This window comes from Muscardinus avellanarius, assembly GCF_963383645.1.
Source record: "Muscardinus avellanarius genome assembly, chromosome: 2".
In the NCBI taxonomy this organism is placed as follows: domain Eukaryota; kingdom Metazoa; phylum Chordata; class Mammalia; order Rodentia; family Gliridae; genus Muscardinus; species Muscardinus avellanarius.
Window position 1 is genome coordinate 156,669,666 of NC_137787.1, and position 19,059 is coordinate 156,688,724.

At 33.5% G+C, this 19,059-nt stretch overlaps 1 protein-coding gene across 1 annotated transcript in view; it reads left to right on the top strand.

Moving 5' to 3' along the window:
• The window catches only part of TDRD3 (tudor domain containing 3), a gene marked incomplete at its 3' end in the record, with an annotated part of 135,427 nt that overhangs the window by 93,530 nt on the left and 22,838 nt on the right, over positions 1-19,059 (top strand). The window contains exons 11-12 of the mRNA XM_080719972.1: positions 8,550-9,400; positions 13,862-13,987. Coding sequence (XP_080576098.1) covers positions 8,550-9,400; positions 13,862-13,987 — 977 coding nt within the window. The remainder of the gene's footprint in view (positions 1-8,549; positions 9,401-13,861; positions 13,988-19,059) is intronic.

Below are 19,059 nucleotides of genomic sequence, written 5' to 3' on the forward strand. Positions count from 1 at the left end.
CGAGGCTGGCTTCAAACCTGCGCGATCCTCCTGTCTCTGCCTCCCAAGCACAGGGATTACAAGTGTGCACCACCATGCCCAGCACACATCACCTAATTTTAATCGTTGCATTCTGAAAACATGAATTGTCGCTTATTTTGTCCCTAATTGTATGATGAGTAATATCATCAAACTTGTTCCCCCAACTTTATTCCTAACATATGAGAGATGTAGCTGTGTAAACAGATTGCTGTTTTGGAAAACCTGTTATTACAGAATCTTATTTAACTTATTTTGATTTTGGAACTGGACTGCCTCTTCTTTCTCTACATACTACATATTGTTAAAGAATGTTCACTTACTAAGAGAATATGCTTTCACAATGAAATGAATTTCCTCATCTATATACTTTTATGAGTAATATAAACACTGAAAAGAGAAATAATTGTTAAATATGTATCTTTTTTCTAAGCTTGATATATATATATATATATATATATATATATAGTGAATAATTTTTAAAATGTAAGTTTTAAAAATTGGGATATGTACACAATGGAATTTTACTCAGCCATAAAGAAGAACAAAATTATGACATTTGCAGGGAAATAGATGAAACTGGAGAACATTATACTAAGTGAAATTAGTCAGTCATAAAAAGTAAAAAATTGAGCTGGCTGTGGTGGCGGATGCTTATAATCCCAGCATTTGGGAGGCAGAGATAGGAGGATTATGTTTCACAGACAGCCTCGGGAACTCAGTGAGACCTGTTTCAAAATAAAGAAAAGAATAGGGCTGGGGATGTAGCTCGGGTAGAATGCCCCTGGGTTCCATTCCCAGTACCACAAAAAATTTAAATAAATAAATAAATGTAAAAAATTGGTGTTCTCCCTAATATGTGGAAACTAGGGAGAAAAGGGTCATAGGAGGCACTTAGATGGAGAAGGAGAAACTATAGATGAGCAGATAAGGTGACCGGAGGGTATTAGAATGGGGAAAAGGGAAATTCCTCAATGTACATAATGTACATTCACAAACATATCAATCAGTAAGCCAGACATGAGAAGGAAAATGGTTTAGGAAATAGGGAAGGGCTAAATGAGTGATGTGTGCATGTATGCCTCTACAATTTTGTACTTCATTAAGATATATGATTACAATATAACAATAAAAAATTTAAAAAGATGTATGAATACGATGCATCAATTAGAAATATAAAAAATGGCCAGGCATGATGCTGCATGCTTGTAATCCCCGCGCTTGGAAGGCTGAGACAGGAGGATCGCGCACGTTCAAAGCCAACCTCGCTGGGTTAGGAGACCCTGTTTCAAAAAATATATATATACATCATACACACACACACACACACACACACACACACACACACACACACACATATGTATGTATATATATATATATATATGTTTCCAGGAATCCCATTACCACACACACACACACACACACACACACACACACACACACACACAATATATATATATATAATGTTCTAAAAGGCTAAGAAAAATATACTTTTAAATTTTGTTTTTCTTTCACATATATTTAGAAACATTGAAATAAGCTTAGAGGTAAAATGCTCTTATTATAGATATGAAGTGTCTAGATTTCATGAAAATGAAAGCCTATTTGCTCAATTGTATAGAAAAGGCATGCATTGCTTGAGAAAATAAATGTTTGATATAGATGAGATTTATAAGCAACAACATGGAAGAGCAATATTTTCCTTGGTTGTAAAGTATGATATATTAGTTTTCTATTGCTGCATAACAAATTACCACAAAGTCAGCCATGTAAAAAATGCAAATTTACTATCTCATATTTTCTGTGTGTCAAGATTTCAGTTAGAGCTGTGATCTAGCTTCTCTTTTATTTTTGTACTTTTATTGGGGCATTGTAATTATACTTCATAGATTCAGAGTCATACAAACACATATGCACGCAGTACTTGTTATATTTCCCTCTGGATCCTACCCCACTACCTATCTCTTTGTATACATACTAGTGAGATGGGTAACGATACCTTCATATCTGGGCATAGCATTGTTTGAACTGTTTTCTTCATGAGTTCTTCCTTTTCCTTTCTTCATCTTCCTCCTTCAGTCTCCTTCCACTATTTTACTGGTCTCTCTCCTCACTTAGTCTCTTTGTTTCCTGTTTTCTTTATAGCTTCTGCATATGAAAGAAAATTTGTGACTCTTGACTTTCTGTGACTGGCTGATCTTACTTAGCATAATATTCTCTAGTCCATCCATTTTCTCTGAAATGACATAATTTTGTTTTTCTTTATGATTAAGTAAAATTTTATTGTATGCATATATCACATTTTCATTATCTATTTATCTGTTGATAGATACCTCGGTTGATTCTATAGTTTGGCTATTGTGTATTGTGCTGCTATAAATATGAATAAGCATGTATCACTCTAGTATTTTGACTTTAATTCTTTTATAAGGATACCAAGAAGTGGTACACTCATCTTTGTAAATACATTTTAAAAGATAATTTGGTATCATACTTAATTGCCCAAGTATTTGTGATTTCAAAGCTGCTTATTTCAGAGGGCTTAATTATTCTGAATGTATTGTAAGTGTGAATATTTTCTTAGATTAATAACATTATCCAAAAACATCTCTAGAGTTAACTGGGGGCCAAATTCAAAGGACTTAGTATTTTAGAATAAGTCCCTGGAAAGTGTCATGAAAAGAGAGATTTAATAGTTTGCGTTTTTTCTTTTTTTTGCGGGTCTGGGGATGAAACCCAGGGGCATTTGACCTCTGAGTTACACCTGCTGCCCTATTTTTTGTTCTTTATATTAAAACCAGGTCTCACTGAGTTGCAGAGGGTCTCACTAAGTAGCTGAGTCTGTCTGCGAACCGCGATCCTCTTGTCTTAGTCTCCTGGATTACAAGCGTGCGCCACTACCCCGGGCTAAATAGGTATTTTTTAATGATAGGACTGAATTACTTTTAAATTTCAAAATATTTCCTGTCATATTTTAATCTAGAAAAAATTTGAAGTGTATATACATTTTTAATCTGGAGAATGTTTATAATATAGAAAAAAATGAAAATCAGAGTATCATTTTGATTTTTGTTCTAACCCCTCTTGATGTTCTGATAGTTTCCTTTGGATTAATAGGTCCTACTAAATTCATGCAGCTTTCTTTGATAATGTCTTACATATAAAGTTTTGCCACCTTGATCTTTTAGATGCTTTCACATATTTTGTAATTTTTTATCATTTTGTTGATCTTTCTTTTTTTCTGCTATTTACTATAAATTGTTACCATGTGTAGTTATTTTCAGGAAGATCCTATTTTGAATTGGAAACATGGAGGAATAAAAAAGGAAAAAAATTAAATGATAATAAATTCTATTTTTCATTCTTTATTTTGAAACAGGGTTTCACTACCTTGCCAAAATCTTCACTAATTATCTGAGGCGGTTCTCGAACCTGCAATCCTTCTGTCTCAGCCTCCCAAGTACTGAAGTGTGCACCACCACGCCCAACTCTACAGTTTTCATTTTTGGTCCATTTTGGGTTACTTAGAAAGAAAAAGATGATGCATTTTACTTTGCTTCCTGTACAGGAAAAACATACCAGTATATTTATTATTTGAGTAATTATAGACCTGGCATAGAGGGGTGTTCGCCATCATCATGCCTTCTCAGAAGGCCTGGTAGAGGGCACCTAGGCTTGGACTCATTAACTGAGGAACTGTCTCCCCTTGACTTGGGAGATATTCTTTAATTTATTTAAAATACCCTTTCTCATAGGATAGTAATTTAGTGTCTCTATTTTATTATTTATTCAATAAAGTAGCTCAGATTTAAAATACTTTATCTAGGACTTTATTACTTAACTATTTAAGTTAAATGATATTAAGATTAAGATCTGAGAATGATGAAACATTTACAAACTTCTCTTTATTATTTTCATCTGGAAAAATATATATGAAAATGATCTTTTTTAAAGCACTTTTTATTTTTATTTTCTCAGTGAGTTATTCTAAAGGGTAATATTATTTTTTAAAATAACAATTTTCTTTAAGCATAGTAGCTGAAGTATTATTAGTAAAAGTACTTGTCTTATTCTGTAATCTCACTAACATAATCAGTTTAATAATTGAAAATAATAATGAAATAATTTTTTACTTTATTATCAAATTCCTAAACTTGTTTATTTGTTAAAAGTACCAGGATTTCTTGTTTACTTTTTTTTAGGACTGTACTTTTCTTATACTTTTAGTGGTATATTGTAATTGTCCATCATAGTGAGAGTCAAAATGACACTTTCATAAATGCATGGATAACCTGATGTATTTTCCTTCACATCCTACTCTATACCCACCTCTCTGTCCTTGTACATGCTAGTGAAATTGGTAGTGATATAACATATATTGACCTAACATTATTTGAACCATTCCCTTCCTCAGGTCTCATTTAGGACTATACTGCTGATGTAAGAAAGCTGGTGTGTTAGAGTGATTGAGTACATGAATGTAGGTATTAGAGGTTAGTAAGGACAATAATAGAAAAGACCAGAAAATTTTAAAGTAGATTGGATCTGTATTCAGAGGAAGAGAGTTGATATTTTCCTACTAATATAGCTTCCCAACATTGTTCCACATACTCAAAAGTACCCCTTACTCCTATATTGGAGACTAGAAAATCTCTCATTTTTTTCTTTTAGAATTAAATGCAGATTTCCCCCACCTACAAACCTTGTTGGACCTTCATTTGATATATATGGTGGTTACCTAGCCCCATCAGTAGTCCAAGATAGTCATTGTCATAATGACCTTTTTTTTTTTTTTTTTTTTTTTGTACTTTCTGACCATCATAGATATCAGTGGCCCTTCCTGGAATAATTTAAGAAAAATTCAACCTGAACCACAGCAGGTCTAAAAACCTTACTCCCAGAAAGCTATTCAAACCTAGCTGACAGCCAATGAAAGACATATTGGATTTATTTTGGGAGCTGATTCAGTTCACTATACAAGGGACCTCACCCCTCCCTGTTAAATAAGCCTCAAATGAGTATATCATAAAACCACTGTGGGTAAGACCTATAGGATAAGATCTATAAAGTGCTCATGGAAGGTACCCATAGCAGATAATCAACATATGCAACTGCTGTTTTATTCTCTAATAATGTCTGGAAAAACATGCTAGTACATTATTTCTTTTGAAAGTACTCATTTATGTACTGCTTATAGTCACTCTTGTTCTTCTCTTGATCTTTACTTCTAGATAGAATAAACAATCCCAGCAAGAACTTTAGAAAAATTTTAAATTGAGTACAGTTGTTGAAATAAGACATTTAGGCACAGGTAGTAACTTCCTCAACAAGACCTTGAATGCACAGGAAATTAAAACAAGAATTAACAAGTGGGATGGCATCAAACCAAAAATTTTCTTCTCATCAAAAGAAACCATCAAGGAGCCGGGTGTAATGGCGCATGCTTATAATCCCTGCGCTTGGAAGGCTGAGACAGGAGGATTGCACAGGTTCAAAGCCAGCCTCAGCTACTTAGTGAGGCTCTCAGCAACTTAGTGAGGCCCTGTTTCCAAATAAAATATAAAATAGGTCTGGGAGTATAGCCTGGAGATAGAAAGCCTCTGGGTACCCTCAGTACCACCAAAAACAAAACAAAACAAAAGAAACCATCAAGAATCTAAAGAGAAAGCCTACAGAATGGGAGATCTTTACGAGGTACCACTCTGATAGAGGGCTAACATCCAGAATATACAAAGAGCTCAAAAGACTCTACACTAGCAAAACAAACCAATTAAAACAATGGGCAACTGAATTGAATAGACACTTCACAAAAGAAGAGATGCAAATGGCCAGTAGCTGGTGAAAAAAATGAAAAAATGTTCAACATCATTAGCCATCAGGGAGATGCAAATCAAACTACACTGAGATTCTGTCTAACCCTAATCAGAATGGCAAGCATAAAGAAGTCAAATAACAAATGCTGGCAAGGATGTGAGGAAATAGGAACTCTTATACTGTTGGTGGGAGTGCAGACTAGTTCAGCCACTATGGAGATCAATGTGGAAATTTCTTAGATAACTGGGAATGAATCCACCATATGATCCAGCTCTACCATTCCTAGGTGTCTTTCCAAAGGGGTTGGAATCAGAGAACTACAGTAACATATGCATACCCATGTTCATAGCAGCACAATTCATAATAGCCATAATATGGAGCCAACTTAGGTCTGCATCAACAAATGAATGGATTGCAAAATTATGGAAAATACACACAATGGAATTCTACTCAGCAATGAAGAACAAAATCATGCCATTCACAAGAAGATGGAGAGACCTGAGGAACATTATATTAAGTGAGATTAGCCAAGCACAGGAGAAGAGACATATGTTTTTCCTAGTATGCTCAAGCTAGGAAGTATTTGGAATATTAATGGGATTCCAGATAGTGGAGGGGAAACCTCAGCAAAGCCAGAAAGGCAGGGTAGGGGAGGAAGAAGGTTGAGGTTAATTAATGGAAGACCTACACTCAAATATGTGTATACATGTGAATATAAATTGTTAACCTGGGCACTCAGTATTGGGAGGGAGGGAAAAGGGAAAGGGGGGGAAGTGTACCAAGTACTGCATGACTATATGTCGTTGTTAACATGATCTACATTATGACGTGAGACTATATTGCACCAATTAAAAAAATCTAAAAAAAATACATTTGTGTTATGCTTAAAAAGCAGATGCTAGAGGGACTCCAAATAATGGAGGAAAAACCTCAGTGGAGCCAGGGAGGTAGTCTAAGGGAAGGGGAAGAGGAAGACTGAAGATCATTAATGTAAATACTACCATTGAATGTGTGTACATATGTGAATATACAATGTGGGGGAAATGGGGAGGTAGGGGGCTACCAAGTGCTGTGGATGTCACTTGACATTTATATTATGATGTGAGAGTATGATGCATCCATAAAAGCACAGTATAAAAATAAAAATCAGATGTTGAAAAAAGTTTCTTTTACTGGTCATGGAGAGTGTTTGAAATCTTGCATATTTGAGAGGCTGGTTTCGAACCTGCACGATCCTCCTGTCTCTGCCTCCCAAGCGCGGGGATTACTAGAGTGCACCACCACGCCTGGCCATTGAAAAGTTTTATTGGAGTATTCTTTGCCATTTTGAGTCTTGACCTTTATTTTTAATGTGTGTGTGTGTGTGTGTGTGTGTGTGTGTGTGTGTGTGTGTTTTACTGGGGATTGCACTTACAGACAGTCTACCTCTGAGCTACACCTCCAGCCCTATTTTATTTATTTTATTGAAACAGTGTCATACTAGATTGCTGAGAGTTTCACTACTTGCTGAGGTTGTCTTTGAACCTGCCAGCCTCCTGCCTTAGTCTTTCTTTCAAGTACAGGTTGTGCACTGTCATGCCTGGTTGAATCTTGATCTTTAATCTGTAGCCTGTTTTTTCACTCAGAACCTTTAAACATCTCCTTTATTCCTTGTTTTAAATAATCTACCAGATACCCTTTGGCTGCCAGTTTGTGTTTTGAGATATATGGGGATCGTTTTGATTGCAGTGACTGGAGGAGGGTGCTTATGACATTTAGTGTATGGAGGTCAGTGAAGTTTTCTTGTAATGTAGGGAAGAGGCTCAGCCAAAATGTCAGTAGTACCTGTTCTTGGAAATGTTGTGACTCTCAGGAAATATTAGAATAATTATGACCTGCATGCTGATTGTGGTATATGTTGAAGAAAACGTTATTCACCAGATTACTCAGTGTTTTTGATAATAATGTTACAGATATGCTGTGTAAAACGACTAAGGAAGAGAGTAAGTGACAAGGGACAGACTTAATTAGAATAAAATTGCTAGGTGAACTATGTTGTCTACTAGTATACATTTACCATGTTACTGCTTTTGGTTTCAAGTTGGGTATTATATCATTATACTTAATAATATGTTTGATACTTTTTTCTATATTTTCAAGTAGTACCCACTCTTATCAAGAAATTAATTTTTTTCTATAGTAGCATATGTGTTTGAAATATAAGCATCAGTTCCAGATCCTGAAGGATTTGAGAAGGATCATTTTTGCAAAGACTAGGAAATGACTGGTAATGATATCTGTACATTTCTCAATTAGAGTGGGATACAGAAAGGACGTGAGCATGTGTACTTGTGCAGTTCATAGCTGTTTTTGAGTTAGCAGTTTACAGTTTTGTTTTATAATGTTTTCAAAGATGAATTATAGAAATGGCATATATAGATGGCTATTTATAAAAATGTAAACATTCAGCGACAAGGATAAATGACTTGATTACTCACCACTTTTCCTCGTTTATATCATTTTGCATCTCTAGTATGGCTAACCAAGGAATGTTAGAAATAAGTAATCTAAAGTAGCACAGAGGAGTTAGGATAATGAAATGGGAAAATGGGATAAAATGTTAAAATAGTAGTTTGATCAATTTTTATTAATGTAATAATTTTTTGACATTTTTTAGTAATTAAGTTTAATTCTTAGTCTTCATTTTGATATTCATCTGATATACTCTTACCTTTCAGAACCTAAGTCACAGCTGCAGCAGCTTCATCAGGGACAACACAGGATGTCAAACACCGAACAAAATGGAGTAAAAGATAATAATCAACCAAGATATCTTCCTCGAAATGATACCAGACAGCCAAGAAATGAAAAACCTCCTCGTTTTCAAAGAGACACACAAAATTCAAAGTCAGTTTTAGATGGCAATGGATTATCTAGAAATAGAGGTTCTGAAAGACCAAGTACTTCTTCAGGATCTGAAGTATGGGCCGAAGAAAGAATCAAGTGTGATAGGCCATATTCTAGATATGACAGAACTAAAGATACTTCGTATCCTTTGAGTTCTCATCATAATGATGGTGCTTTTAAAAAAAGAGATAACTGTATGCAAAGCAGATCAGGAAAAGGTCTATCCTATGCAGAGGCAAAAGAAAATCCACTTCCTCAAGAATCCATAGACTATAATAACCAAAAACGGGGGAGAAGAGAAAACCAAACAGGTAACCCTGATCATTTTTATGACAGGAAATCACGAACAATAAATAATGAAGCTTTCAGTGGTGTAAAAATTGACAAACATTTTAATGTAAATACTGACTACCAGAATCCTGTCCGAAGTAATAGTTTCATTGGTGTTCCAAATGGAGAGACAGAAATGCCACTAAAAGGAAGGCGAGTTGGACCAATTAAGCCAGCAGGACCTGTCACAACTATACCCTATGATGATAAAATATTTTACAATACTGGGCCCAAAAGAAGATCTGGGCCAATTAAGCCAGAAAGAGTTCTAGAGTCTTCTATTCCTATGGAGTATGCAAAAATATGGAAACCTGGAGATGAATGTTTTGCACTTTATTGGGAAGACAATAAGGTATGGATACTATAAACATGTTATGTTAAGTACTAATATTACTTAAATGTAACATTCTGGTGGGACTTTATGGAATGCCATCACTTTGAGACTATGCATTTGATTTTCTAGTTATACCTGTTTAAAGCTTTTAAGCAGATTTATAGGTATGTAATTTATAAAATATTAGTGTTTTTTTGTGAATGCTTAGGTAGAATTTTTTTCCATAAGACTTGGTTAAGTTAGATTTGGTTTTAGCTTATGTATCAGAAAAAATATTTTACATAGTTAAGTGTAGCCCTACTTTATTATACTTATTTACCAAATTACAAATGTTTTTGTTCTAGCAAAATTTTACTGATTCCTAAGGAACAAAATAACCTACTCTAGAAAAATCACCTTAAAATAAATAATTTAAAATTGTCAGACAAATACTTTATAGACATCTCTTTGTTCTATATTATATGGTAATTAAAAGCGAAAGGAGGAAGTTGTGGGGGAGACGGGAAAGGAATAGATAAGAATAATAAGTAGATCAAGTAAGAGCTCTGTCAGAGCTAGAAGACCAACATAGGAAGTACAGAAGTGGAAAGAGGACAGAGCATTCCTTAGCAAGAATGCTTTTTGTGCTTTTTCCTTTTGCCCAACATGTTTTCTTACCAACTACTATTCTTATGCTTGAGGTTGGTTCAAACAACATCTCCTAGAGGAGCATCTTTGAACTTTTGTTTCTTCCCTAGTACATAATTCCACTCAACCAGTGCCTTGATTACTTTTTAAAACTTATAACAATTTATAAATATTTTTGATTTTGGTTTTTAACTGGTATCTCTTAACCCTACCATGATAATATGTTCCTTAAAGGCAGGACTGTATCTAGTTTTCTTCTGTAGCCCTGTTACTTGCCCAGTATAGGGATTTCATAGTTGTTTGTTGACTCTTAATTAATTAGGATGCTATATAGTTTAAGTTATGTAGAAAAAAATAGACTGATGAGGGATTTGGAGATACATGGAAAAGCAGATGTAAGGGAGTTATATATTGAAGGATGATGGTGGATGTGAGGTTTATGTGAAAAATATATTTGAAATAAAAGTTTTATGAAATTATTTTATTTGATAAGGATGTATCCATGAGAGAGTGACTAAATGGAGTGGTAGAAGTAAAGGCAACTGAAGATTTGAAGATTTCAAGGAACTGAAATTCAGATTAGAATCAAGAACTAGGCCCTTTTGTGTTGAATGACTTATGAGGTATAAGCAGTATGTTAATCGTTACCTGATGATAGCAACAAGGACAGGTCCAGGGTGATAAAGCTAGGTGGCATTGACTTTAAAAATTTTTTTTTTAATGAATGTTGGATAGTAGGAACAGTATCTCTGGCTGTCAAAGTCTTTATTTAAGTATAAAAGGAAGGGAGGAGGCTATGTGTCCTTACTATTTTTTTTTTTTTTTCCCTTAGAAAGGCAAAAGTCTTCCCAGGGATATCAGCAAGCCTTTATTTAAATTTCAGTGTTTGAAACTATCTCACATGGCCTTGCTTTAAAGAGACTTGGAAAGCAAATGCAGATGTTCTTCACTACCTAGACTCTCAGAACCCCAACTCAGACCACTTGCTTTCCAAAATTAAGGAACTGTTTGATTTGGGTAGTGGAGAATTTCTTACATTGAGCTATTTCTCTCTTATTGTAGAGGCAAGAGAAAGTGAAGTAGTTGGAAATCAGTCTTTATCAAACCAACATTGTCTGCATGAGAGGGAATGACCACTGTGTCAGATGCTTTTGTCCAAGGTTAAGATGAAGATGCAAAAGTGTTTTCTGTCATGGACCATGTGAGGTTGCTGGTGACCTTGACAAGAGCCAGAGAAGTAAGAGGTTGGGGTCCAAGTTCATCCATGTTTGAAAGGCTTTGTAAATGCTTCAGGTTTCCCACTGAAATCTCACGTGGATTTTATCCAAAGTAGTAAAGGCAAAATGGAGACAGCCAATCTTTACAAAGCCAAAAATCAGCCCTCTACAGCATCAAGGGTGTCTTGTTGCTCTCTAATGAATATAAATGATTGACCGCAAAGGAAGCAACAGAGAAAAATAACAAAACTACATTCATAACTAGACTTAGTAGACAAGTTCCTTCAACAAATGTTAATTAATCGAGTATTGAACAAACCATAATTGAGTAGCTGCTTAGTGCCAGGTGCTTGGGATGTGTAACATAGTTCTGGCTGTGTGTTCTATTACCCAGACACCTTTTAATACTTGATAAGATTATTAATAAAGCTTTAATCTTCATTGTAATCTATAAAAATCAGTAATATTGAATTCAGCTCTTGCCTCTGTTGAATATACTTAAAATATCAAAAAATATCTAGAACACAGTACCTAACAAGAGTACGCATGACATTTCCAATATGTATTCTTAGAGTAACTGGATTCTCTTTTTAAGGTGAATACCAATTTGATTTAAGTTGGTATAATTTCATTTTAGGAAGGACTGTGGACTCTAATTATACTATTAAATACTAAAAATAAGATAACCAATATTCACCCTGTGAAAGAGATGAAATTAGTTACCTTCTGAAACTACCTAACTTAAGAAGGTAGCTTTTAAATGTCTTCAAGAATAGACACTTTTCGATTTTGTAGCCAGAGACAAAGGTAAAAATTTAAGAAAAAAAATTTTTGTAACTGTCATTAAGATAACCATAATCTTCTTCATTGCATTGTTGTGATGTTTTGGAGATAATCAATTAGTGCAATCTGTATTTTTTTTAAATCCTCACGCTATTTTGCCTTTTCTTGAGCATTATTTGTAGAGAAGGGTTTGAGAATTTGGGATAGCTATCCTTTGTCAGGCTTCCAAACTAATGCAGCTCTTTCTGCCCTCTGTAATGGAATACTGTAACAACTTCCAGTTGGCTTCATTGTCTTCCCTTATTCCTCTTAAATTTGTCATTTATACTGCTACCAATGTGTTCCTTGTCTTAGATGGTGCCATTTTTTTCTCTTTAAAATCTTTCATGTAAGCCAGGCTTGGTGGCGCACACTTGTAATCCCAGCATTCGGGAGGCAGACCAGAGGATCGCGGTTTGTGCACACCCTCAGCTACTTAGCGAGGCCCTTCGCAACTCAGTGAGACCCTGTTCAAAACTAAAAGGACTAAAAAATAGGTCTGGAGGTGTACCTTGGGAGGTACAATGCCCCTGGGTTCCATCCCCAGTACCATAAAAAATAATAATAATAATCTTTTATGTAAGCCAGGCGTGGTGGCACATGCTTGTAATCCCAGTACTTGGGAGGCTGAGATAGGAGGATTAGAGGATAGCCTCAGGTACTTAGTGAGGCCCTCTGCAATTTAGTGAGACCTTGTTGCAAAATAAAAAATAGGGCTGGGGGTGTAGCTCAGAATTAGAATGCCCCTGGGTTTCATCCCCAGTATCTCCCACACACACAGTCTTTCATATATTAAATAGATACTGATTCTAGCAGGCAGCATGTAAGGCACTCCATCATCTCACCTTATTTTGACTAATTTTTTTTTTTGGTTCAACCATCTTTTTACATCAAAATACAATTACTTTAAAATTATTTTTAGTTTCTTCTACTCATCTTTGTGTTTCACTCCAATATGGTGTCTCCAAACTTTCTAGTATCCAGACCTGAGGAGAAAACACCATGGATTCACTTAATAATTTTGTAATATAAAATATGCTCATTACTAGTTCAATATACAAGGAAATATACTGGCTAAAACACAATTTTCTGGTGTGTATGGAGTAGCTTATTCTCTTAGAAGGATGTAGAGAATAAGAATTTTTGTTACCTTTATTCTGATAACTTTTAAAGAGATATTATTAGAGCAGATAGTATTGTAGTCAAGCATCCAACTACCCTAGTTTGAAGAAAATACTCTTGTAAAGCAAATTATTTTCATATCCATTTCACTTTCACTAAACAACATTCAAACTTATAATTTGGATCCTGAATTGCTGACTCATACTGGAGAAGTACTTCCATTAGATGACCTACTCTCTTTTTTTATAACAAAAATTTAATTATAATTATTGTATAAATCAGTTCTTTATTAGTTAATGTATTAGAGTTCTCAGAGTCAAGAAACACTGGGTAAACTGATAAAAGTTCTTGGTCTTGTAGTGTCTCAACCCTACAAATCCAACCCTGGGAAAGTACTTACTTTCTTACCCAATTTCTTTACCTCATTTTCTCCATCTGAGAATATCATTCTTCTTTGCAGTGTATTTTTGTCATATGTTTCTGTTTTTTTTAAATATATTACTTGTTATATATTCTGATAGGTAGATAATAATTACCTTATCAGTGTTAGTCAAAAGGTTATCTAAAGGTAAGTCTTTAAAATATTTTATGCTGTTATAGTGTCTTGCTTTGAAAATTTATATTTTCATCAAACATTGCTTTTGTAGACAACATTGACTGTCATGTTTAAAACTCCTTTTTGCCTCCTCAGTTTTACCGGGCAGAAGTTGAAGCCCTTCATTCTTCCGGTATGACAGCAGTGGTTAAATTCATTGATTATGGAAACTATGAAGAGGTGCTTCTAAGCAATATCAAGCCCATTCAAACAGAGGCATGGGTATGTGATCCAAATTCTGTACAAAGGCATAAACTATTTTGAAGAAAACATAGAGCTCTACAATATTAGTCATAGGCAGAATTTGCAAGTGGAAAAATATTTTGAATTTGCTTAAAACCAGTTACCCCAACATAAGATTTTTAATTTAATAATTACACTGAGCTAAAATAAAAACAAGTGCATTGGAATTACATTTCTTGTATAATGTGTTCTTTTATGCTTTGGAAATAGATATCTTATTTATATGTTTACCAAAAAGTTGTATGTGTAAAATGATTTACGGATGTTTTGTTATTTTCCAAATTGTTACTTTAAATTAAACTAAATTATGTCCAGCAGTTGTCACATTTAAATCTCTGTTGGATATATGTATGTTTTTTCTTTAAGTTAGATGTAAAATTAAGAAAAAATATTTAAATTATATATGAATTCATACTGCATTTACCTTACACACATATGTACACTTTAACTATAAACATCTCTTTAATAATTGTTTAATTTTACTGCCAAATGTTTTGTCAAAGCTGTGTGATAACTGATGTAGTTTAGAACTTATGTCATATAGAGTTCATTTTACATGATTTTAAAGATTCTCAGCCACATTTAGGCAAAAACAAGGATACAAGCCATTAGAATTACTTCCCTAAAATAATTATTTTTATCATCTTTCCAATTTGTGGATTGTTATTAATGAATTTATCATTATAAGTGTAATCTATTGCATTTCCCTAAAATATCAAAATATGCCTGAAAATTATATCATCCAGACAGTAGCTTCATCACTGAAGCATAAGTTGTTTTCTCATGAACTGCTTTTAGTTTTGGTTTTAAATTTTTTCTGTCATGTCTTCACTGGTATCCCTCACCCTCAAATATAAATAAAACAACAGCTATAAATCCTAATAGCAGTAATTATGTTGGGAGCCTTGAATCTTTATTTCTTTCCTTTTTATTTTAGAAAAGCTGTCATTTTCTAAATGTTTATTACATATTTTATGAGATAATATTACTAATGGTTTTCTATGTTTAATCAAGAGATCCTTTCCCTTGCTGTTAGTCTCAAAGTTTAGCTACTTTTTTCTCTAAAAGACTGAAATACTGTCAATATATAATTAACACTTCTCTTTTTGGGAGAAACTTGATTTAATCATAATTTTACTCTTCTGGTTCTCATGTGATGCCTGTTTTTGTTCTCTTTTGTTTCACTAATACACTCTAATCTAGTTTTGGTGATGAAAGTAATCATTTCTTGAATATATATTTCTAGAAGTCGGCCTTCTGCTTTGCTATTATATGTTCTCAGTTTAGTTTTAATCAAAAAGTCAACATAAAATTCTTAAAGTTATTTTTAAAGTTATTTAGTTTAAAAAATTAGAAGTCTTAGTAAAAGATTAATTTTATTCTTTCTCTTGAATGAAAAACTTAAGTTTTCTTACTTTGTTTCTTCTCACCTCCCTTTTGCTATTCCAGAGTGGCCATTACTGATGAGCACACTTCCTCACTGTAGCTATTTCCTCACTATTCCTTCCTTACTGTAGCTCTTCTGTTCAGAGGTGTTTGGTCCTGAAGTGATGAAATTTTTTTCTACAATCAGTGACCTTTCCTTTTTCTCCCTTATTAGTCTTCATTGCTTTATCCTTGATTTTAGGTCTGTGCAAAATTAACTGGATAATAAATTTCTCAGATGTCATACCCATTTAGTGATTCTGTTCTGGACAACAGTGTTTATCTTTTTCTACTTCTTTGTGTATACTCATTCATGCTTTATTTTGCTCTTTCTTAAACTTATTTTTCTATAGTAAATTTAAAAGTCTTTTTATACAATGTTTAAAATATTTTTCAGAAAAAAGCAAGAAAATCACTACATCTTTCGGAGCTTTTAGTATTTCTTTTCTCTTACAGATAATCAAGTGATTCTTGATGTTTTATGATTTTGCATAATATAACAGACATGTTTGGATCAGGTATATAATTATTGTGGAAAATATGCTTTCTTTATCTGTACAAATAATTAACCCAGTTGAGAGAAATGTCTCTTTCTGAAATATAGAGACCACCAGCTTAACATTTCTTCATATGTCTCTCTATTTTTTAAAAAAATATATCCATATATACATAAAAAGCCTCTGCAGATATACCATCTATATGGATGTACATACATGTGATGTACATGTGATGTAGAGTTAGTGTGGAATTTTCTTAGCATCTGAAAGTATTGATGTTGTAATCCGTGAGCAATTTTTGTAACTAGGGATGGTAACCAAGTTTAAATGAATCAAATATATAAAAAATTACCAAAGCAAAGTATTCACTTTACCAATTGGAAGCTAACTGATAAGTCATACAAGAAAAATTAAAGGGCTGCAAAGGTACAGGGAAGTTCTTAAGAGGCCTCCTTAGCACAGTTATAGGTATATTCTGTGGACTGTTAAATTTTTTATTTTTTAACTCTTGCACTACATATATACATTAGTATTTTTATTGTGAAATGATACTATATCTTTTATTAAGGTTTACATTTGTTATTGACACAAAGCTTTGGAAAACCTCTTTAAGTTTTTACCAATGTACCAGTGAATATTTAGTGAATATTTTTAAAAATTAGTTTCTACACATAAAAAAGGTCTGCATATAAACCAGAAGCTTTCATAGAAATCAGTTGCTTGTATTGTTTCTCAAAGGTGTAAGGATAAATCATTAATTAAAAGCATTAGCTATTAAGAACTCAATGACTAATAGTCTGTTGTACAGAAAATCATAATAAAAATTATGTAAAAACATTAAGTGTTAATGATTTTCTCATGAGGTTTGGGATTTTTTTCCCCCTCACATCTGACTGTAGGCTAAATACTTATTTCCCTATTCCTCTCTGGCTATACATTTTTTATTCCAGAACATACTCAGGGATGATATTTTAGATGGCCAAAATATATGTTTTGATTATGAGTAAAGACTATTTCTTTCAAAATAACTTAATATAAACTTTTTGGTAACTCATCCTTGATTTGGTTGTTGCTCTAATTGTCTTTTTTTTTTCACTTTTTTTCTTTTTCTTTCTCCCCCTACCATTAGATATTCTCTCTTAATTTTAATACCTGTACTATAGTCACCTTTTTAATTATCACATGTAATGTGAGGTTTGTAGCACATTGTGTAATGGATAAATGCTTAATTTTTTTCTGTTTTTTTCTTTTAAGATTTGGTTCTTTGAACATTGGGGTTTTCCTTATTTTAGCAAAGTAAATAAAGCATTATAGAGTCTTGTGTATTACTAATAAAATTATAAATGGAAAAAACCATAGTATCATTTTCTATTTCTCACCACTATATGAAAAAACATGGACAGAAAACCCCTACTCTTTGTTTTTCCTGCAGGACCTTTCCAAATTGGTTCCTTTTAACTCTAAAACCAATAATACCAGGAAATTAGTAAAAGATGCCACAGGCAGTTTGGAAGCACTGTAGAATACTTTGGCTCTGCCACTCAAGCTACTACTCAGACAAACCTTTTGTGTTTTGTGGGTGCTGTTACTTCTGATTTGCTCTTCTGAACCTAGGAAGACACTATTGAGTCCTGATTTTTCAAGTATGTTCAGTTGCTGGATCCTATTGAAACTTTTTAAATCTATTGAGACTTTTTTGAACATGCTGGAATCTGAAATTTTAAAAGATTGTAGTGTCTGCTTCTTGCTGTCAGGAAATGATACCTTTTCATCTCTTGTTCCAAATAGAAAAATATATGATTGTGTAGTTTTAAGACCTTATCATATGAATGCTATTGTGTAGTAATTCTTGAGACAGACAGTGGGTTTTTACTTTCTTTCAGGTTATAATCCTATTTGAAATATTTTTCTGTAGAATACTCATTTATACATTACATGTTCCTTGCACATCTACTAAGTGTTAAGCATTAAGTGAGAGGCCTGTATAGATCTACAACCAAACTGTGATCCTCTCACCTCAGCCTCCTGAATGCTGGGTTTACAAGTGTGCACCACCACTCCCAGCTATGATAAATTCTTAAATAAATTGGCACGTATGATTTATCATGCTTTGATTCTAGACTAAATGCATAATTTGATTAAGTCACTGGTATATGTTTGCTTCCACTATACATATTTTGGTAAACTTTCAAATTTAAACATATGGGCAATGCTCACTTCCTTTGCAGTATAAACACAGAATACATCACACAGAAACTTTATGGCTAGTTTAGTCCCACTTAGGAACATAATTTTCAAATTATGAGCCATAGAATTTGAAGATTCCCTCCCTCCTTTCTCCCTCCCTCCCTCCCTTCCAGCCTTCTTTCCAAGGCTGGGTATTGAACCCAGGGCCTTGCACATGCTAGTAAGCAAATGCTCTCACTGAGCTCTGTTCCCAGCCCACCATGCAATGTCTTTAAGCTGCCTTTGCTTTATTTCTTCTTTGTTTGAATTACCCAAACCCTTAATGATTTCTACAGAAGGTTGTAGATTATGTAAAAAGACTTTAGTGGAGATACTGAAGCTGCTGCCATAGAGAAGAGAATGATTTATTCATAAATGTACTGTATATACATAAGTATGTCACTTTAAAAACTGCTTATATCTAACCCTTGAAATTCAAATTTAATTTGTGATAAATCTAGTGGAATTTTATGAGAATCTTTAGATTTAGTTTTGACCTGGCTATACTATTCAGTAGAGATTTTCTTTTTCATCATTTAAATCAATACTGAGAATAGTATGCTATTGAAAAACCTGTACAAAAGTGTACTTTAAATTTTGAATTTTTATAATGTGATCTTAAACTATATATAAAAACTTCAAAGATTTTTGGGTAATCTGAGTTTCTTTTATTCATCAATTAAAGTATAGATTATATTATTAGGTTATGTTTCTTTTTTCCCTGAAGGAGATATAACTCCTAAAGTGAAATGACAGAGTATTACCTAAGATGGATCTTTCTTTTTTCTTTCTGTCTTTTTTTTTTTTTTTTTTTTTTTTTTTTTTTTTTTTGGGCGGCTCTGGGAATGAAACCCAGGGGCATTTGACCTCCGAGCTACACCCCTGCCCTGTTTATTATACTTT